This window comes from Cnephaeus nilssonii (assembly GCF_951640355.1).
Source record: "Cnephaeus nilssonii genome assembly, chromosome: 1".
NCBI classification, from domain to species: Eukaryota; Metazoa; Chordata; class Mammalia; order Chiroptera; family Vespertilionidae; genus Cnephaeus; species Cnephaeus nilssonii.
The window spans coordinates 114,305,890-114,328,231 of NC_137072.1; the positions used below are offsets into that span (position 1 = coordinate 114,305,890).

At 55.9% G+C, this 22,342-nt stretch overlaps 1 protein-coding gene across 1 annotated transcript; it reads right to left on the bottom strand.

The window, feature by feature from the left end:
* Window positions 1-1,062: 1,062 nt before the first annotated feature.
* On the bottom strand, window positions 1,063-20,817 carry OTOP1 (otopetrin 1; the record flags this gene model as incomplete). The annotated part of the gene is made up of 6 exons (XM_079777297.1): window positions 1,063-1,233; window positions 2,542-3,461; window positions 5,140-5,270; window positions 8,493-8,551; window positions 9,051-9,183; window positions 20,393-20,817. 6 exons carry the CDS (start codon window positions 20,815-20,817, stop codon window positions 1,063-1,065), a joined length of 1,839 nt encoding a protein of 612 aa, XP_079633423.1.
* Window positions 20,818-22,342: the final 1,525 nt, after the last annotated feature.

The following is a 22,342-nucleotide window of genomic DNA, read 5'->3' on the forward strand; positions in this document are numbered from 1 at the left end:
AGTACACACCTTCACGAAGAATTCTAAATGTAGATAAGGCTTTACAAATATGGTTAATTGCCACAGAGTTGCTCATAAAAGCAAAAAGTTATAGACACTAAAGCCAGCACTAGGAAACCGTCAGTCACGGCACATTCCCTGGGCAGACTATAACACAGCACTAACATGACACTTACAGAGCGTGGGTAGCAACGGAGAGAGGTCTGTGGCAGACGGCTACGTGGGGGAAATGCGTACAAAATGGACGCTGTCACGTCGTCACGGGCGAGTGCGACACTGGCGGCGATGACAAGCATCGCAGCATCCACAGCTAAAAGGCGCCCACCACGATGTCAGAGCGGCTGCCTGCTTACCAGCGGCATTCTGGGTGATTCTTGTCTCTCTGGTCTCCTGGACTGTCCAAACATTCTAAAAAGCGTGTGTGTGCTTACCGTGAGAGAGAACACAGTCAAGTCCGTATTTTTAAAAAAACTTCAAAATGATCACAAACGAAAATGTGCCAAGTCTCAGGTAAGAAATATGTCTTTAGATGGATCGACGCAAAAATTTCCATCCAAACCATAAAAATAACTGTTAAAAAATTAAGCACCGGCAGAAAGTACAATAGAGACTAAATGTGATCGTATCGACATTTGCCAGCTCCGGGGAGGGTGCCGTCTATGGGGTGATTCACCTCCGCAGACGGTAGTGAAAGGCTAAACGCAGTCACATGATGGATTGCAAACACAAGGTGGTTTTTATGAAAAACAAACGGGATAAACAGTTTTCCAACCGAGGATCCCATTCTTCAAAAACAGAGGCCCTCGTTTGGAAGGAGATAAAATGGGCTTGGGCTAGAATGAACGAACAGGGACGGATTTCAGCCGCCTCATCGATTCTGACCTAACTTGTTGACATTCACCCGGGGTGATGGGCCATCCGGCCCACGGGACACAACCCGGGCAGACAAAAGGCAAGCCTGGCATCTGTGAGGCAATGTTTGCCCAGCCTGGCCACCCCAGGTGGCTCCGGGGAGCGCCCTTGTTCGCGCACCCCGCGCCCGGCCTTTCATGTGCACGCAGACTAGATCTTACAATAGACCTCAAAGAGGGAGGCAGCTGCGTGCATCCGGTAGAAAATGGAGAAGGGCATGGCCAGGTTGACCACGATGATCCAGGGCTCGAAGCCAAAGACGATTTCCTCCAAGCCGTTGTCGTACTCGGGCCGGCAGCCGAAGGCAGGAGGGATCCACAGCTGCAAGAGAAGGGAGACCAGTCCTGGCCGCCGCCGAGGGACCCCAGCCAATCCCGGGGCCCCCGGGGCAGGGAGCCTGAGGCACGCCGTCAGTGATGCGCAGCCTCTGCCCCAGGGCTGTGCGGTCCCCACTGCGCCTTCCTTTCCCGAGTCTTCAGGGCTCGGCTCCTGCCTCTCTCTCAGGGACCACCTGGCTTCCCTCTGCTAAATCCTACCTTCCTCCAAGTCCTGAGACACCACCTCTCCCAGGAAGCCCTCCTGGATGCAACCAGTCTGGGCAGGAACTCCCTCTGTGCCCCCTGCGCCCCCAGGGTTTACCTACAGCCGAGGGCGCCTGTGGGCCACACCTGCCTGCAGGTACCTACAATGGTGCTTGGAGCCCTCGGCCACACGGTCTGGGCTGTGAGTTCTGTGGTGTCCTCGCTGGCCTGTCCTCGGCTTAGAGCGCAGCCCAGACCCTGCCCGCATCCCCCTGGTCGGGGGGGCGGGGGGGGGAGCACCTGCTTTGGAGCCAGACCTGAGTTCATGCTACTCCTGCTACTGCTAGGCTACAGCTTCTCCAAGCCTCAGTTTCCTCATCTGTAAGATGGGAACACCAACACCTGTCTCCGAGGGCTCCGATGAGAATACAATGGCAACTAATTTGCAAAACCTATTATTTTTGTTGCTCGTGGAACCTACACACTGGTCCCCCTCCTCAGTCTCCCTGTCCCTGTTCCTCCGCCTCCCCTTAAATGGACCGCTCGCCTCTGCAGCTCTCCTTCCCACGCGGTGCAGGCAGCCTCTCGGATGATCCCTGGGACCCCACCTCATGGAGCCCCGCCCCCTCGTGTTGTGCTGAACCTAGGGACTCGCTTCCAACAAACAGAATAGGACAAAGTGAGGGGATGTCACTTCTGGGGTTAGGTTGCAAGGACCCTGCGACCCACCTCGCTCATCCCCTCTTGCAAGAGAGGAAGCGGCTGCCACGTGGTGAGCTGCCCTACGGAGAGGCCACGTGGCCAGGACCTGCGGGAGATCTCAGCAAGGAACTGCCTCCTGCCAGCAGCCACATAGGTGGGCTGGAAACCGGCCCCCTCCCACCCCACCGCCAAGCCTTGAAATGATTGCAGCCCGGCCGGCAGCTGGACTGCCCCGTGAGGGGCCCTGAGCAGAGACGCCCAGCCAGGGTTGGATTCCTGACCCAGAGACACCCTGAAAGATAATGTGGGTGCGTTTACGTTGCCGAGTGTGGGGGTCGTTTCGTACACAGCAGTAGGTTCTAGAGAAGCGGGGGTGCAGGGCTGGGGCAGGAGGGAAGCAGATTACCGAGATGTTGCAGAGGAACAAGAAGGCTGCGATGTTCCTCAGGAGGCTCCTCTGGGTGCGGCCCTGCCCGAGGCGGGGGCGGCAGGCCGGGCCCGGGGCCCCTGCCCAGCTCGGCTCCGCCTGCCCTGGGCCACCGACTTCTCTCAGGCACAGACTTCCGTTGGCCGCAGGTGGCATCTGGCTGCCCAGGTCCCGGGCCACAGCATCGCTCTTGAGGCAGGAAGAAGCCAGCGGTGCGGCCCTGCCGTTGCAGACCACGGCCACCCGCAGGGCCCCGATGTCCTCGCGGGGCGTGCCGGGCGCTCGGTGCGCGGCCTCGATGATGAACAGGTTCTGGATGTACTTCTCCGCGATGACCAGGACGGAGTAGGGCAGGTTGTACCAGGTGTAGGCGGGGCGGGCCCCGGCGCAGAGGATGGCCAGGATGGAGCCCCAGGACAGGAGCCAGGAGCCGGAGGCCGTGCCCACCAGGAGGTCCGCGTCCAGTTTGCGGGCCGGGTTTCTGGACTCGTCCAGTGATTGCTCGTGGAGCCTGTAAAGCCGGAGGCCGGCCAGCCCCGCGGCCCCCATGAGCGTCAGCAGGGCGCTGGCGTACAGGTAGAAGAGGGTGAGCGCAGCCTCGCTCTTGGTCTTGGAGCGGCCGATGTGGATCAGGTACACCGCCACCACCCCGATGGTGGCCGCCAGCACGGCCAGGCCCAGGCCCGAGCCCACCGCCACCCCCTGGAACCGGAACTGCATCTTCCGGGGCTGACGGCTGTCCACGCTGCGCCCGATGTTCTTCCACAGCACGTAGAGCATCGTGGAAGCCAGGATCTGGTACTCGATGTTGAAAGGGTAGAGGTAGTAGATGCCGTGGGAGATGGCGGCGCAGAGAGCCGGCGGGGAGCAGTTGCACGGCGGCGTGTGGTCATCTAGCTCTAGGAAGAGAGGGGCCACCGTGACATGGACAAGCCGAAGGCACTGTCGCTGCGGGCACGCTCGCTGGGGTTTCCCCGGGGAATGAAAAGCTTGATTTCACGGCTCATTATCACGTTTCATATCCTGGCTACATTGACAACCATGAACACCCCCAAAAGAGAATTAATTACATGAATCACATTTTCTCCCTCCACTGGAATATCATATTATCAATCTATTAGAAATGTAGAAATTTACTTAGCAACACACACAACTGTGCGCAAGGTATCGTTGAACCAAAACGCAGTTTGCCGCCCGGCAGGAGTGGCTCGGTGGTTGAATGCCGACCTATGAACCAGGAGGTCACAGTTCGATGCCCCGTCAGGGCACATGCCCAGGTTGTGGGGCTCGACTCCCAGTGTGGGGCATGCAGGAGGCAGCCGATCTATATTCTCTCCCATCATTGATGTTTCTCTCTCTCTCTCTCTCTCCCTCTCCCTTCCTCTCTCTGAAATCAATAAAAACATATTTTAAAACAGAATTTCAATTTTTTTTAAAGCAGCTTGCCAAAGCATCCAGAGCATGACTCTGCTTTTGTAAATTACAGATCTATAGATGACAGAGAGACAGACATAGAAAAATCGGGAAAGACATAAATGGAAATGCTAACAATGGTCATCTCTGGGAGGAAAATGGCCACTGGTTTTTCTTTTCTGTTTTCCAGCAAAGGAAACTTTTATGCGTCCCTTTTCCCAGCTTCACTGAGACACAACCAACACTCAGCACTGTGAGGTGATGGTGCAGAGTCCATGATTTCTTCTCGATGTTGCCTCCCTGTGCTTCCTAAACTCTCAGTGTGAATGTGATTTACATGTGATTTAAACATTATTATTGAAAAGTAACTTCGTGAGGGGAAGGCCCATCTCCTCAGCAGAGATTTTCCATCCGATGCCGCCAGGTGGGGCCTAAGACAGCACCGCCAGCCCCAGCGGCAGGAGGGCAAGTCCCACCACCTTCTGGAAGGCACTGGCCATGTCACAAAGACACGCTCCATAGCCAGGAGGGGACCTGCTGGGGGTAAATGAGGAAATACACAACCAAAGCTAACATGTGATGGGAACAAGACCCAAACCCAGTCCCCAGTCCGCCGGCCCTTCCTCTACCCCACGTTCCTCTCAACCCCAGGGTCCCAGTGTTGAAGCTGAAGGACTTGGGAAGAAAACAGAAAGGTGGTTAGTGCTGCAGGCTCTCCCACAGGAGCAAGGAGGAACGAGGAGGGCCGACATGACAAGCAACGTAGACCTCGACGCAAACTTCAAATGAACTAAAGCCAATGAACCCAAACCTACCATTAGACGGCCCCGGGTTTTTAAAAGCTATACTTTCAGGAGAAAGAACTAAAGGCTTGTAAGGCCTTAATTAAACACAGGCAGACACAACCGCCCATCTCCCACAGGTGTACACAAAGTCATGCATTTCCATGCCAACCTGGGCCGTGCAGAGGGTGACCCAGATGATCACCCTGCGGTCTGACAAGCCCTGAGTCACGGAGGAACCCTCTCATTACACTCAGCACCCCTACTCACGGGGCCAGTAGGCAGACTCGGGGGGTGGGGGCTGTCTGCGGGCCTCGGGACGTTCTGGTGTGTGCAGGTCTCCTGGGCGCGCCAGCGCGGCAGCCGCCACGCGCACACTCACCGATGGTGATGTTGCCGAAGCCCAGGGTGATGAGCCGCTCCTTGTGCTCATTCAGCTGGTGCTTTGACTCATTCAGGACGCTGTTGGCCCACAGAAGCAGGTTGGTGAACACCGAGTGGATCACCCCGAACCTGCAAAACACACAGACATTGCATACACACGTGTGTGCACACACGCGCACACGCACAGGCCTCCTTCTTAGCCATGACCCTGGTTTCATCTGGCCGCTCGGTCCCTAGGTGAGTCCTCTGACTGGCTGGGAGGGGCAGTTCCACGAGAACTACCCAAACCACCGCCTCGGCATTCTGCCTTAACCTTGAACCTGCCAGTCCTCAACTCACTGGGACAAAAAGAAACTGGGTCTTGGAATCAGGGATGCGGGGAAGGGAATTTGTTGAAAGCAGGCAATGAACCCTATGATACCCCAGGCCCTTTCTCCTAGAGGGGAAGAGGAGAGAACAATGAGGGGACGATGGCAGGGCTACAGCGGACGTCGGGAGAGTTGGGAATGCCACTGCTGTTGGTTGGCCAACCCAACAATCATCATCCGCCCCCTCTGCCTCGCCACCTACCTCTGACCACACTGAGCCAAGCCCGAGACTTGCTGTCTGCCTCCCTTGCAGCTAGACACAGCCATGGTGGCAGTGGGATGTGAGGTACTGAAAGCGTTTATTTTCTTAACGAGTAAGATAAGCATAAGAAAGGCAGACTTACTGTCATTCTTCCCTTTCTTCCCAGCCTTGAACATGAAGGCTGGAGTGTTGGCAGCAATATTGTGACCATGAAGCAACCAGCACGGGATGAAACCCTAACCCACTGAGGATGGCAGAGTGGAAACATTAAAAAGCCTGTTCTGGCCCAGCCAGCGTGGCTCAGTGGTTGAGCATCAACCTACGAACCAGGAGGTCACGGTTCTATTCCTGGCCACGGCACAGGCCCGGGTTGCAGGGTTGATCCCAAGTAGGGGGCATGCAGGAGGCAGCCGATCAATGATTCTCTCTCATCATTGACGTTTCTCTCTCTCCCTCTCCCTTCCTCTGTGAAATAAATAAACATATATATTTTTAAAAAGAGCCTGTCTGTGACGACATTGGTGAGCTTCTGATGTCTCCGGCAGGCTCAGAAATGAGGTCACAAACAGAGTGAGGAGTGGTATCGGGGTGTGAAGAGTCAGTAAGCAGCAGGGCTGTAGTCTAACCCCAGAGACCTGCCCTGGCCGCTATGCCATGTGAAGGGAGAAAAGGGAGGTGGATGCTGGCCTCGGTGGACAGGGGAGATGTGTAGGGACTATGGTTCTAATGGGGTCACTGCCTATTTCAAAACCTCCAGCGTCTCCCCCTGCCTGCAGGTTTGTGATGGAGTCACAGTGGTAGCCTCCAGGGTAGGCAGCAGTGGGCCTGGCATGTAGCAGGCGTAGTTGGTGATTGGGGGTTGGGGGTGTCGTTCCTGGAAACTGGCATGTACGGATGGCTCCTCCTTGGAGAGCAGAGGCCCAGAGGAAGTCTGCCCCTCCCTGTCCCACCAAGAACAGCGTGGCCGTGATCAGCCTGCAGGACAACCGTGCAAGTGGGTCCTCAACCCTGGCCTTGACTCCCCTCTGAGTTCTAACCCCAGCTGACCCCCCTGGAGCTCCCACGAGTGACGCAGGTGCGCGATGCACAGGCGCCCCTGGGGAAGGAACCGGCCTCCTGAGAGTGCCGGGGCCACGGGACAGAGCCCTTCACAAGTGCAGGCAACGCGTTTGCCTCCCGCCGCCGGCGTTTCTTCGACTCCCAATGCACACAGCTGCCCTTCTCCTCCTCTTTTCTGGCCCCGTGGCGGTTGTCCAAGCCCGGACCCCCCGAACCCGAGGAGGTGATGAGGGCGCCACCCACCGCGACACGGACGCTCTGCCAGGCGAGCGCCCTGTGGGCTGCAGTGCCTGTTGGTTTGATGTGGAAACTGCCCTGCAAGCTCAGGGCGGGCGGCACTGCCTCCTGCCGGCTGCCCTCTCCTGCGAGGCTCTGGTGCCCCCAGACCACAACAGAGACAGCTTCCGTGAGCCACGTCTGATCTCAGCGTATGTTTTCAGCTCTGCTTTCAAATGACTGCTCCGCTAAACCTCACTCATGAGAAAAGGAAAGGACTCAAACTGGTGAGAGGAACTCCTGGATCCGGAGAAGGTCCCTGAATGTACTGAGAGCACGGGGTGCTGGGAGATTGTCGCGCAAGGGCAGAAGAAAGCAGCAAGTCCGGGTGGCAAGTCCCGAGCCTTCGGGCCGGCGGGAAATGTGGATGGAGAAGGCGAGTCGGGGCACAACAGGGAGGGGTGGGGACTGCGGCACACGGAGGGGCAGCCCCATCTGGCGGCACAGCTCCAGCTGGTTGCTGCCATGCACACTGGGATTGCCAAATCCTCCCGGTTTCCTAGGAAAGTCTAAACCTAAAACCTAAAGGTGGTCAGTAACTCAGGAACGTTGAACGCTTGCTCCTTCAAGCAAAACAGGGCATGTCCAGCTGTGTGCGTACTTGGTTCACACCACTCACTGGCCAGAGACAGAGAGAGACTGTGTGCAACCACTCAACAAGCGAGGCCGAGCAGGACACGCCCTACCCCTCAGAGTCCCCTCGGAGGACAAGTCCTGGCGGGAAATGCCAGGTACCCGGCCTGCAGCAGCGCTGTCCACACGCAGGTAACGCGAGACACGCGTGTGTGGCCTTGCATTTTCCAGTGGCCACATTAAAAAAAAAACAGTCCTAACCGGTTTGGCTCAGTGGATAGAGCATCGGCCTGCAGACTGAAGGGTCCCGGGTTCGATTCCAGTCAAGGGCATGTACCTTGGTTGCGGGCACATGCCCAGTAGGGGGTGTGCAGGAGGCAGCTGATCAATGTTTCTCTGATTGATGTTTCTCTCTCATTGATGTTTCTAATTCTCTATCCCTTTCCCTTCCTCTCTGTAAAAAAAATCAATAAAATATATTTTAAAAAATAAATGAAATTAAAAAACAAAACAAACAGCAAGCCTGGCTGGCCTGGCTCAGTGGTTGAGCATCGACCTATGAACCAGGTCACGGTTAGATTCCCGGTCAGGGCACATGCCCAGGTTGCAGGCTCGATCCCCAGTAGGGGGCGTGCAGGAGGCAGCTGGTCAGTGATTCTCTCTCATCACTGATGTGTGTGTCGCTCTCCCTGTCCCTGCAGGAAGGGCCTGAAGGTCAGAGGGCCTCATCCCAGCCAGGAGCAAAGGTTCTGCTTGCTGGGATGGAGGGAGCGTTGGTCTCAGGTCTGTAACCCATCAAGAGGGCACTGGCGGGTTCTGCTTGTTCTAAAGGAACCCCGGGCTCAACGCGTAAAGCACTGGTCCCGGTTTTACCTTTCTAGGGTTTTGAAAGACTGGATGATGTCCTTGGCGTGTCCCCAGAGAAAGTACACCTAGACGGGAATAAATGAGAGAGGGCGCCTCAGTGGGGACCGTCGCTATGTCTGCACACCCCAGAGGCCTAAAACTCAGGGGGGAGGGGCGTGAATGCTGGGGCACCCGGGGCCTCCCACCCTCAGCATGGCAAGTCGCTCTCCGAACCTCCTCATCTCCGGGGGCAGAGCCCTTCCTGGTGGGGGCAGGGCCCGGGAGCGGGGTGAGAACCAGAGGGGGGCCTCCAGGTTTGGGCGGAAATGGTGGCGCGGTAGTTGAGGATGTTGCACGAACGCTTGTCCTCGCCCCGTTAGCCTGCTTACACCACCCGGTGAACAGCTCCTACCCCAGCGTCCAGAGCAAAGGTCAAGTGCTTCACGGGAAAAGCTGCCTCGATCCGGGCCAGTCTTTGCCCGCTGCCGCACGGGCCCCATTTCGGACGCCCTGGGACACAGAGGCAGCATCCCCATTTCGGACGCCCTGGGACACAGAGGCAGCATCCCTAACAGCGTGCTGTACCTGCACCAGCGTGTGCACCGCGTGCGTGACGGGGAACACGCCCTCGGTGAGGGACAAGCAGTCAGAAAACCCAACGAAGTACCCGATTTTGAGGCATCCAAGGACGACGGTGATGACGGCAAACAAGGCGATGCTACCTGCATGGGCGAGGGCAGAAACACGTACAAGGGTTACTGTTCACTGACAGCATTTCACAGATTATAGCAAACCCTCGCACATGTGCTCGAATGATCTCCCACAAGGGAGACGAGACCACTCACTGGAGAAAGGACAGCCATTTCAACAAACGGGGGTGAGGAAGAAGAGAGCTGGACCCTTCCTTTTCACAGATTATGTCCAAAAATTAACTCGGGGTGAATCTAAGATTTAAATGCAGAACGTAAAGCTGGAAAACTCTGAGAAGAACGCGTAGGGGGAAATCTGTACAATGTTGGACTTGGCGATGATTTATTGACTGTCACTCCAAAAGCACAGGCAACAAAAGCAAAAGTAGATAAATTGGGCCACATCAAAAGGAAAAGAAAAAGTTTGTACAACAAAGGACACCAGCCCAGCTGGTTTGGCTCAGTGGATAGAGCGTTGGCCTGCGGACGGAAGGGTCCTGGGTTCGATTCCGGTCAAGGGCACATGCCTGGGTTGTGGGCTAATCCCCAGTAGGGGGAGAGCAGGAGGCAGCCAATCAATGATTCTCTCTCATCATTGATATTTCTCTCTCTCTCTCTCCCTCTCCTTTCCTCTTTGAAATCAATAAAAATACATTTAAAGAAAAAAAAAAGGACACCATCAAATATTTATAAATCGTATCTGATACGGCGTTAGCATCCAGAATCTACAAAGAACTCTGATTTAAGGGCAACAAAAAATACAACCTAATTTAAAAATGAGCAAAGGACTTGAGCAGACATTTCTCCAAAGGAAACAAATGGTGAATGAACACATGAAAAGATGCTCAACATCCCTCATCAGCAGGGAAGTGCAAATAAAAACCAGGTCCTCTCCCGGGAGGCCTCTGGGGGGGGGGGGGGGGGGAAGAGATGAGAGAAAGAGAGAGAGAGAGAGAGAGAGAGAGAGAGAGAGAGAGGATAACAATGCTGGCAAGGCTGTGGGGAATTGGAACCCTGTGCACGCTGATGTGACGGTAAGGTGGTGCAGGCGCTATAGAAAACAGTACGGCAGGTTCTCAAAAAGAATTGCATTTCTGGGTGACCCAGCAATTCCACCTCTGGGCACACACCCACACACACTGGAAGCAGGGACGGGAAGAGAAGTTTCTACAGCCGCGCTCCGGGCGCATCCCTCACAGCAGCCAAAAGGCGGAGGAAGCTCCCCAGCTCCCACCAGCAGAGGACCGGTGACCAACACGGGCTCTGTCCACACGGCAGGCCCATCTGACACGTGCAACCACGTGCACGAACCGTGAGGACGCCACGCCAGGTGAAATAAGCCCTACTGTGTGACACCACGGACTGCAGCTCCTGAGAGCAGTTACGTTCACAGAGGGGCAGGGCGAGGAGGGAGTGGGTGCAGTTTCGCAAGATGAAAGCTCTGGAGATTAGTTGCACAACATGACTGTACTTAACACTCTCAACCGCACACTTAACATGATTACGTTGGCACACTTGGTCGTGTGTATTTTACCACAATTAAAAATAATATGCATAGCTAACAAGTTCTACTATTGGCCTGACAGGCTGAAACTGGAAGACAGGTGTGTGTCCTGTGTACCCATGTACCCACCCCATGCACATCCGGGGTCTGACAAAGGACATACACCCAACAGGCTGGCAGAGTCAAGAGCAGGCCCCTGGAAGCTTCTCTCCCAAAATGATCCGTCTAACAGTGTCACTGTTCTGTTCAAAACTCTCGGTTCTCTGGCCTAAAATCCTGTTCCCTAAAGAATAAAGGGCCCCACTGGCCTGGCTCAGTGGTTGAACGTCAACCTAGGAACCAGGAGGTCACGGTTCAATTCCTGGTCAGGGCACTTGCCCGGGTTGTGGGCTCAATCCTCAGTGTGGGGCGTGCAGGAGGCAGCCGATCAATGATTCTCTCTCATCATTGGTGTTTCTCTCTCTCTCTCTCTCTCTCTCTCTCTCTCTCTCTCTCTCTCTCTCTCCCTTCCTCTCTGAAGTCAATGAAGAAGAAGAAGAAGGAGAAGGAGAAGGAGAAGGAGAAGGAGAAGGAGAAGGAGAAGGAGAAGGAGAAGGAGAAGGAGAAGGAGAAGGAGAAGGAGGAGAAGGAGAGCAGGAGGAGGAGGAGGAGGAGGAGGAGGAGGAGGAGGAGGAGAAGGAGAAGGAGGAGAAGGAGAGCAGGAGGAGGAGGAGGAGGAGGAGGAGGAGAAGGAGGAGGAGGAGGAGGAGGAGGAGGAGAGCAGGAGGAGGAGGAGGAGGAGGAGAAGGAGAAGGAGGAGGAGGAGGAGGAGGAGAAGGAGAAGGAGAAGGAGAAGGAGAAGGAGAAGGAGAAGGAGAAGGAGAAGGAGAAGGAGAAGGAGAAGGAGAAGGAGAAGGAGGAGAAGGAGAGCAGGAGGAGGAGGAGGAGGAGGAGGAGGAGGAGGAGAAGGAGGAGGAGGAGGAGGAGGAGGAGGAGGAGGAGGAGGAGGAGGAGGAGGAGAAGGAGAAGGAGAAGGAGAAGGAGAAGGAGAAGGAGAAGGAGAAGGAGAAGGAGAAGGAGAAGGAGAAGGAGAAGGAGAAGGAGAAGGAGAAGGAGAGCAGGAGGAGGAGAAGGAGAAGGAGGAGAAAGGCGAAGGCACAGAGGCCTACGGGAACTCACTATCTCCGCAGCCCATCTACAAACCTAAAACTGTTTTAAAATGGAAAGTGTGTGTTTTCGGTGATAGGTTAGGGCTCCATGGCAGTGACACGGAGGGGTCTGTGCTGCATGACATGAAGAAGAGAAGGAACTTTCTCTGATGGTCTATCTAGCGTGGTTTTGGCCAAAAATAAAAACAAACAAAGAACATGCATATAAGAAAGAGACTGGAAAGGAACGTACAAAAGACATGAACTAGAAACTTGCAACAAATGAAGCAATTAGCAAGAAAAACGTAGTGACCGTGGGGACTGATCAACATCAGAGTTTCCAATCCCTCCTCGGGGCCAGCGCTGAGCGCCGTTCACACGTTCTCTCCCGCGGACGGAGGAAACCGGATCGTGTGTGACATGCTTCACGGCGTGAGAGAGCGAAGGGCAGGGGCCCTCACAGGGAGCGATAACATTACAGCCCCGCCGAGGAGCGCCCCCGCCCCCCGCCGTGAGCAGTAATGCAATCGCCTGGCTCCTTGCCGTAGCTCAAAGCCATATAGAAACAACGCTAAGTCCCATTTTCTTAAGTCCTGGAAAAACCCGGTGAAACCAGAGCCTTTGTAAGAGGAGATTCAATCGCAGTGCTTTGAACTGGCTGGACAAACGCACAGTTCGTGTTGATTACAAAGAGACAGAGCAAGAGCAGGCGAGGCAGGTGGTTGGGGTGGCGAGTCACAGGCAGCCGCTATGGGGACCTGGCACCAGTCCAGTGAGCTCAGGCAAGTCCCTTCCCTGCTCCCAGCCCCGGTTTTTCTGTCTACAATGAGACTCGTCCACAGCAGCGGTTCTCAAACTGGATCCTACATCAGAATCACCAGGGTCGGGGTGGGGGAGGGTGTTATAACACCCCTAGCTGGGCTCTACCTCCTCCCCTTAGTTTCTGATTCACTGGGTTTGGGGTGGAGCCCCCAAATTTGCATCTCTAAGAAGCTGCCAAGTAGGGCTGATACTGGTGGTCTGGGACCCCACCCTGAGAACCACTGGTCTAGAACATCTCCGTCACTGGCATCTCAAGGGCTGTGATGAATACATCAGGGACCTTCTCACACTCTCAAAGTCCTTTCTGCCTCCATCCCTTCACCACCCATGGGTTCATTCACCCATCTATTTATACAACAAATACTGTGCATGAGGCATTTGCCAGGGGCTCAAAGGTAAACCAACAAGATTGCTGGGGAGACAAATATGCACAGGTGGAATGTTGCACAAATTGGGGTGTGCACAGAGCAGAGGGATGAGCTGGCAGCAGGCGTCTGGTCTGCAGCCTGGGAAACTGGAGGCTGGGGGGGGGGGGTGAGGTGGGGGGGTGGGGGAGGGAGCCCACAGCTAGGGAAGGACTGCAGATCAAGGACCCTCCTCTTCCCACCAAGGCATCCTCACTTGTCAGGGCAAAAGACAGGAAGATATTTGAAGACATGCAAAATGTAATTTGTTCAGCAACTATTTGTCAAGAAACAACTATGGTCCAAGCACTGTCATGGGCACTGGGGATATAAGAAGGGCAATAGAAGAAAATATCCAGCCCTGGCCAGTGTGGCTCAATGATCAGAGCATCTTCCCATGCACTGAAGGGTCATCGGTTCGATTCCTGGTTAAGGGCATGTACCTGGGTTGCAGGTTCAATCCCCGGCCCCTATAGGGGCATGTGTGGGAGGCAACCAATGGATGTGCCATTCGCACATCAATGTTTCTCTCTCTCCCCCGTCCATCCCTTCCACTCTCTCTAAAAATCAATGCAAAAAATATTCTCGAGTGAGGATTAACAGAACAAAAAAACGTATCTGCCTCAGTGAGTTTAATATTCTAGTGGGGAAGACAGAAAACAAATAAATGAATAGAGAAGAAGTGTCGGGATGTTCTAAGTACACGGAGAAGAGCAGAGTCTAGAAGAGAACTGAGGGTGATGATGGGTGGTCAGAAAAACACACTGAGGGTCAGAGAGAAATGTCATCCCTGTAACTCGCCTGACAAAGGGCTTTAACCAAACAACCAGTCTTCACAGTTAGGGAAGGTGAAGAGGAGAAGGAGCAATAGCGAGCAATACACTTGGCAAATTGGAGAGGCAGATGGATGTATAATGGAGGGAAGGAGAAAAGGAAAGAAAGGAGGGAGGGAGCAAAGGAAGAAGGGAGGAAAATGGATGATGGATGACGGATGGATGGATGGATGGATGGATGGATGGATGGATGGATGGAGATAAATAGATTAATAGAAGAGAAAATAAGTAAGAGGCATTAAATCCAAAGGGATGAAGAGAGACTGTCTGGAAACGTGTGATTTACAGGCTCAGTAGAGACTTGTGACATAGAACAAAGTTGGAGTGGGAAGCAGAGATTTTGCCTTTCAAAGATCTCAGGGTGAAGAGATGGGGACTGGGGGACAAGAGGAGCAAGCAGAGGGGAGTACGTGATTTCTAAAGGCCTATCTCATTGGTGCAGAGCCATCCACGCCCTGCCTGGGGGCTATGCTCTTAGCCATCCTGTCGGCTGCCTGCATTGTCTGGGTAATCGATATGCAGGGCCGGCCATGCCTGATCACCCACCCCCTACTGCTCAGCCAGTGCCTGGCACCGAGTGGGGACTCAGTCCAGCGTGTGAACCAAAGCAGACCACAGGCTCTGCTCAGCCACCGCGAGGTCGCCCCCATGCTGTGGGCGTAGCTGCCTTCTCTGCTGCTCTCTCCAGTCCTTCCGCTCCATGGAGAAGACAGAGGTGAGATGAAAGTAGGGCTATGCCTTCTCTGTCACCCTTCATATCACACCCTCTGCCCGAAGCAAGGAGCGGGTTCCTCTTCTCTTTCTCACTCTATCCCAATGCTGCCAGCAAGGGGGGCTCAACCCTCCTTCTCGGCCCTTTCGGCTTCCTGGTGTACACAGGGAACAGCGCCCACCTCAAGAATTGCTGTGACATTGAGAACATTACAAGGCGAACAGAGGTGTAGGGGGGTGGTGACTGAAGGATAAGGGGTCCTTTTTGAGAGGACAGAAACGTCCCCTACCCTGACCCTACCTGTGAATACGCTAAAAGCCACGGGGTTGTGCACTCTAGATGGGTGACTCATGGAGTTGGGTGGCTGTATCTCAATAAAACTGCTACATACAGAGAACTGAGGGCTGCTGGGATACACGGACGCTACTCCCAGGACGGAACAAGGAAGCCGGGCGTGTCTGGGAGGGGCTGCGTCTGCGGGAGAAGAGGCAGTCACAGTCAGAGGAGCATGCGGATCTAACTGGTTTGGCTCAGTGGATAGAGCGTCGGCCTGTGGACTGAAAGGTCCCAGGTTCGATTCCAGTCAAAGGCATGTATCTTGGTTGTGGGCACATCCCCAGTAGGAGGTGTGCAGAAGGCAGCTGATTGATGTTTCTCTCTCATCGATGTTTCTAACTCTCTCTCCCTCTCCCTTCCTCTCTGTAAAAAAGCAATAAAGTATATTTTTAAAAAAAATAAAAAAGATGAACATGCACCTCAAGGCAGGAAAGCACAGGGGTGCCCAGGCGGTGGTCATGAACTTGCTGCTCCTTGTCCATCCGGGCTGCACTGCAGACTGCAGGCTCCCTGAGCACCGGGGCCCGGGCGTCTGTGTCCTGTAGCCCTCGTCCCTGCCCCTCCACCCCGTCTCTGCCACCACGCCCCACAGCGCCCGCCCCTCCTCATACATGTACTTTCTCACACATGCGACAGGACAACCTGCTTCCCGAACCCTCCACTGTGCTGTGGACCTCTGTCTCCTATAGCCACCACCCCACCCCTACCCCTGTCCCAGCCCCAGGCTGGTCTGTCAGCAGCCACTCTGCCCTTCACTTCTAGTCCTTCGAGGGGCAATGAGCAGAGAGCTCCGAGCAGCCCACTTCCCGGGATGGCACGCTGCACAGAGATGCAATGTGTGGTGTGCCTGGGTGTGCCTCATTTGAAGAAAAAGTCACTCTGTAAAAAGCTCATCTCATACAAGAAGTCAATCTGAGGGTGAGTATTCACACACATACACAAGAAAGAATTGCTGTGTGCCCTAGCCAGTTTGGCTCAGTGGATAGAGCGTCGGCCTGCGGACTGAAGGGTCCCAGGTTCGATTCCGGTCAAGGGCATGTACCTTGGTTGCGGGCACATCCCCAGTGGGAGGTGTGCAGGAGGCAGCTGGTCGATGTTTCTCTCTCATAGATGTTTCTAACTCTCTATCCCTCTCCCTTCCTCTCTGTAAAAAAGCAATAAAATATATTTTTAAAAATCAATGTAATAGAAATAAAAATTTAAAAAAAAAGAATTGCTGTGTCTAATAGCTGGGCCAACGCTCCCAACGTCCAAATGCACTCGATACGCATGGCTGTTCTTCTCCTTGCCAGTCCCACCATTCTGTGTTAGTAACACTGCTCTGGGCTTCAGACAGGGCAGAAACGAGTAAAAATAACAATAAACTAGCCCGGTCAGCATGGCTCAGTAGTTGAGCATCGACCCATGAACCAGGAGGTCACGGTTTGATTCCCGGTCAGGGCACATGCCCAGGTTGCAGGCTCCATCCCCAGTGTGGGGCGTGTAGGAGGCAGCCGATAAATGCTTCTCTCTCATCATTGATGTTTCTCTCTCTCCCCCTCCCTTCCTCTCTCTGACATCAATAAAAACATTTTTTTAAAAACAACTACCTGTCCCACTGTTAAGAGACTCGAAGCAAAGCAGAAGGAGGGCTGGTCACTAATGTGATGAAACAGCTATTTCCCGGGCTTCGGGCCAGTGCCCACACCCCGGGCTGCTGTTTCTTCCCAACCAGTCTCTGGATTAATAACCCATCGTTTCTACCACATTTTTAAGAACAGGTCAGTATTTTTCATCCCAAAGCAAAGAGTGAAGACAGGGCAAATATAACACGGGGTCATTTTAATTGAGCTGCTAAGTTATCGGCAATGTGAACGCCGAGGTATGAGGAAACTGCCTTTTACTTGCCGTACCCAGCCTGAGAACTTAACCTTTTGAACTTTCCCGTGTTCACTCATGCCTGGAGACGCACCAGGCCCCTGCGTGTCAACGTGAGGATATACAGTGGACCCTCAGGTGCCCCCATGAAGGACTCGGGATGTGAGCAGACCTCCTCCACCCATCCTCCAAAACACAGGGCACCCATCAGCCAGCCCCTGACATCTGACTGACCGCTGTGCTGGACCAAGTCAAGATCTAACAAGGCAGGCCCGGCCGGCGTGGCTCAGTGGTTGAGCGTCAACCTGTGAACCAGGAGGTCGGTGTTCGATTCCCGGTCAGGGCACATGCCCGGGTCGCAGGCTCGATCCCCAGTAGGGGGCGTGCAGGAGGCAGCCGATCCATGATTCTCTCTCCCATGGATGTTTCTCTCTCTCTCTCCCTCTCCCTTCCTCTCTCTCTCAAATCAATAAAAAAGAAAAAAAGGATATTTTTTAAAAAAATAATCAGTGACAGATATATTTTTATAAAGAGCGAACAAGGCAGGGCTGGTTATCCTCAAGGATATAATTTTTACTTTAAGAACTGTGAGCTTTTCACCCTTCTTTGGAACACCTCTGGGGCTTTGCCTACCTGCGTTCTAAGTTTGCAAACTCTCAGACCCTTGAATAAAACTTCTGTGCTCAGCCAACGGAAGTTCTCACTGCCTCACACCCAGCAGATGGAACAGAGTATTTCCTGCTCAAGGAAAAGCCTTACAACTGAGACCCAAACACTTTCTCTGGAAAACTGCAGGCATTCCACAGGCGGGCGGGCGGGCTTTCTCGAGCCGCAGACAGCTGAGACGGCCACAGAGGCCAGGGCAGAGCGAGGCCGAACCTGTCTTTCCAGCTCGGGTTCCAGGGAAACCTCAGACACAGGGCTGAGGGCACTTCCCTTGGCACCGTGACCTCCGCCATTCTTGTGGGATAATTGGCCTCTCGCTTCTTTGACGAGCCCCGGCTCACTGAGAGGGATGGACATGCTTTGCAAACTGTGTTCACGCGACATCTCCCAGCCCCTCCCTGAGAGGCGGCCGGGATTCTTATTTTACTGATGAACAAACCGGACTCAGAAAGGTGATGGCGCCCTCGCCGGGTTGGCTCAGTGGATAGAGCATCGGCCTGCAGATTGAAGGGTCCCAGGGTTCAATTCTGGTCAATGGCACATGGCTGGGTTGCAGGCTCGATCCCTAGTAGGGGGCGTGCAGGAGGCAATCAATTAATGATTCTCTCTCATCATTGATGTTTCTATCTTTCTCTCCCTCTCCCTTCCTCTCTGAAATCAATAAAAATATATTTCTAAAAAAGAAGAAGAAAAAAAATAAAGGTGATGGTGATAGAGCCAGACAGCGAGCCACGCCTTCCACGCCAGTTCCATCTCCATGGTCCACACGCCTCATCCGAACGGTTATGTTATTATGGGGCAACTTGCTGAGTGTCTAACAGCCACCATTTAGTGAGCCCCTACTGTGTGCGCTCTCTCTATTGCCTCATTTATCCTATCGCTGCTCAGTGTCCAATAGACATCTCACATGACAACATGGCCACCATGGCCACCTGGCTCCACATTCTCACTTCTGCTCCTCCCCGTCCTCCCAATCTTCCGAAATGCAGCACCATCCACCCACTCACCCAGGCCCCAGAGCTTGGAGCCTTCCGGGAAGGAGGGAGAAAGTGAGAAAAAAAAGAGGGAGAGAGGAAGGAAGGGAGGAGAGAGCTGGGGTTGGGGAGGGGTGACAGAGAAGGGAAGGAATGCAGGAAGTGGGAGGAGGGAGGGAAAGAGAACAGGAAGAACAGACGGAGGGAGGAGGGAGGAAGTGGGGGGGCGGGGACAAAGAAAGGGTCCTCCCGCTGCAGGAAGCACAGGTCCAAAGCCTGTGTTTCTAATGTTTGTTAGCCTGTGTAAGTCAATATCCTCAAAGCAACGTTTCACCTCTATTTGTTTGATACAGCGCCAGATCACTGCCGTTCGCAGTCACAAAACCAAGCACCTCCCTAACACAGCCATTTTCAGAACAGGAAGTTGGGCCGCCCTGGAGCTGGGTCCAGTTTTTCCAAAGGCAACATGAACTACTAGTAGACACAGTCCCCGAGCCTGAGAAATCTAAAATCTCATCCGCATGACAAGGCTCATATTCGACGAGTCATAGCACAAGGCAGAACCTGGCCAGGACCCGATGGCTCCCCCCGGAGAGCCGTGGTGCCCCCTGGGAGTGAGCAGGTGGGTGAAGGGGGCCTGGGGGCAGGCATTCGAAGGGAAGGAGGGTGGGAAGGAGGACAAATGAGTGCTGGGCACCCACCTGTCGCCGGCAGTCATCGGTTCTACTAAGCGTGATTTCCGGGCTACACGGGCAGAAACTGGGGGGTCAAGCAAGGGAAGTGAAAGGCACACTAAGTGAGACTGAAACATGAGCGTTCGTTCAAGTAGGTGTGAGGTGTGTGGACCTGGCCTCCCCCGTGATGGTTTCTCAGACACGGGCCTTCTCCACAGACACCCACTGCCTCCCCTGTGACCCGCATCGTGTCTACCTCCCTTTCAAGGGCGGAAGCTCCTGGAGGGTGGGGAGGGCTCCTGTCTTGACGAAGTTTCCATCCACATGTTGTGAGTGCCCAGCAGGTGCTTCTGTCCCCCACCGCCCCACCCTTCACTGCTCGCCCACCCTTCACCCACCCGCCTGCGTTTTCTCAGCACCTGCTCTGTGCCGGGCCCTGAGTGGCTCCAGGACTAAGAGACGAACATCATAGCTCTCCCCCCTGGTAGAGGGGACAAGAGTGTCAACAGGTAGAACAGTGTCCACCCAGGGCACAGCTGGGTCGGGGGGGTGCAGTCAGAACCTCAAAGGGGACGGGCGGGGGGGAGGTTGGGAACACACTGGGGAGGAAGGGAGAGGGGTGGGGGAAAGGGCATTCCAGGAGGAGGGAACAGAATATGCGAAGACATGGAAACACGCAATATTGTGGCAGGACCTAAAAGCCTCTGAGACGGGAGCACCGCGTTAAAACTAAAGAGGCCATCCGGGGCCCTCGCGGGTTTGGCCCAGTGGATAGAGCATTGGTCTGCGGACTGGGAAGGGTCCCAGGTTCGATCCCGGTCAAGGGCATGTACCTTGTTCTCTGGCCCTGGTCCGGTGCGTGCAGGAGGCAACCAATTGATGTGTCTCTCTCACATCATTGTTTCCCTCTGTCTCTCCCTCTCCTTTCCACTCTCTCTAAAAAGATCAATGGAAAATATCCTCGGATGAGGATTAACCAACATAATAATAATAATTATTATTATTGTTGTTGTTGTTATTGAATGCCAGGAGGGGGAGCATGGCATCCATCCTGGGTTCAGTGGAAGCTCTGACCATGGGATGCAAGGCCTGAGCCTGAGGGTAGAGAGGAGGCTACTGCAGCCTCCAGGCTTCCCCAAGAAAGGGGAAGGCCGGAGGGCGGGGAGGGCGGGCTGGGAGAGCCAGGAAAGACACACAGAAGACGGAGACAGAACAGAGAAACAGGCGGGGGGGGGGGGGGGGGGGGGGGCGGGCACGGAGCGGCCCGGGTGCAGCCAGCGGGCGGGCGAGCAGGCTGGGCCCGCGCACTCGCCGGCCTCCCTCCCGCACTCACCGCGGAGCCAGCGCGCGCCGGCGTGCGTGTCCTTGGGGCGGGCGAGGCGGCGGTGCGCGGCGCGGCGGCCCACGTACCACAGCATCCACAGCAGCTGCAGCAGCATGAGCGCCGTCAGCGCGCACAGCAGGTGGCTCTTGCCCACGCCCGCGGCGTGCACGGCCCAGGCCAGCAGCAGCAGCAGCCCCGCCACGAACACGTTCAGCCCGTACTGGCTGCTGCGCGCCTCGGCCAGCTTCTGCGGGACGCAGCTGTGGGCGGCGCCCCGCCGCGGGGCCGGGGACCCCGGGAACCCCCGGAACCCCCGAGACCCAGGGGCCAGAATCTGAGACTGCGGGCAGAGCGCGGGCTCCGACGACCTTCTGTCCGGGGCGCTCCGTGCCGCCTGGGGAGAGGGAGGCGCCCCCTGGCCCTCGGGCATCCTTGAGCGGCCCGCGCGGAGTCTGGTCCCGGAGAGGCTGCGCCCGGCCCCCACCTGCCGCCCCTGACTGAGCGCTGGCCCCGACGCCCTCTTCCAATCCCACCTCCGGGTCACCCTCCTCTGCCAGCTTCCCCGCTCCCGCCCCAGACAAGGCACCACCGCCCCCACCCGGCTGACCGGGCTGACCCCGGCCACTTCGCGCTCCCGGTGCGCACCGCCCACTTCCCCTCGCCCTGCGATGCTGGGGCAGCCCTCCCACCCTCCGCGACCCACGCGGGCCGCTCCCGCCCCTGATGCCTCAGCCCTGCCCCGACGCCCACCCGCGCGTCCTCCAGCTCTGTCCCAGGGCGCCCGGCCCCCAGGCGAGCGACAGGGACCTCCCCCGGCTCCTGCGGTGGGCGTGGGGGCGAGGGGGTCGCCCTGAGCCAGCCGGGGGGGGGGGGAAGCGGGGGGGAGTGGGCGCGGGGGCGTGGCTGCGGCCCAGCCGAGCTCCGGGATCTGCGGGTGCGTGCGCTGTCCCGGCCTTTCCCTGAGGTCCGGGTGAGCCTGGAAGTAAGTGTCCGCCTGTCAGGCCGTCTGTCCTTTCCCTGCTGATTTATTTCTGCGGAATGTTTGCTCTGTGCGGGTCTCTCAGTCAGGCCGGCGGCTTCCCAGGCTGTCGCTCGTCCCTACATCTATGAATAGGGGGAGGGCGTGTCTTTTCGTGTCTCTGTCCGTCTGGTGTCCCCGTGTGTCTGCAAGGAGACCCCCAGATGCGGATAGACAGGAGCCACTTCCCAAGCAAAGATCCTCTCTCTCCCTCCCACGAGGGATGGGGAGCTACTTCTGGACGAGAGGAGCTGAGGGTGGGGTGGGGTCCTTGATACCATGGCCCCGAGCCCCTCCCTCAGACCCTCAGCCTGCTCCAAGCTGGTGCAGTCCACCTGAATGCCCCGCTAAGATGCCACTACGGGGTCCTAGGGACAGGGCCCCGGGCCAGCCACCTGCGCGGTGAGGCAGGGCCCCGCCCCTGGATTAATGCTCTATTGTTGCCGTTCATTTTGCAGTGGATCCGGCAAAACACACAGCCAGTTCTGGCGGCCAGAGGCTCCGGGCTGCCGGAGCCCTGGGCCAGGAGGGAGCTACCCTGGGACCTGGCCTTGCCTTCATCTTTTTTCAGTTGGTTCCTACATCCATGTGGTCAACGTTTCTTCAGCTCTGCGTCACTGGCCAGGCTCTGTTCCAGACACGGGACGGACTGTGAGCTGACATTCTGGTAGAGACACGTTCAATGGTCAAGTCTTTGTGGAGGCCTCCCTGGGGGGCTGGAGAGGCGCAGCCCTGCCTAAGGAGCTCATGGCTTTGGGTGAGACGAGCCAGCAAGCCCGTGGGCAGGGCTGCCTGGAGGAGATGCCTGGGGAAGCCCAAGTCTGCCAGGCAGGGTGAGGGGCTCCCAGAGGAGGCAGCACCTCTGTACCCGGGAGTAGGAGCTGGCCAGGTGACATGGGGCAGGGCAGGGCAGGGGAGGGCGTCCCCTAGAGAGGAT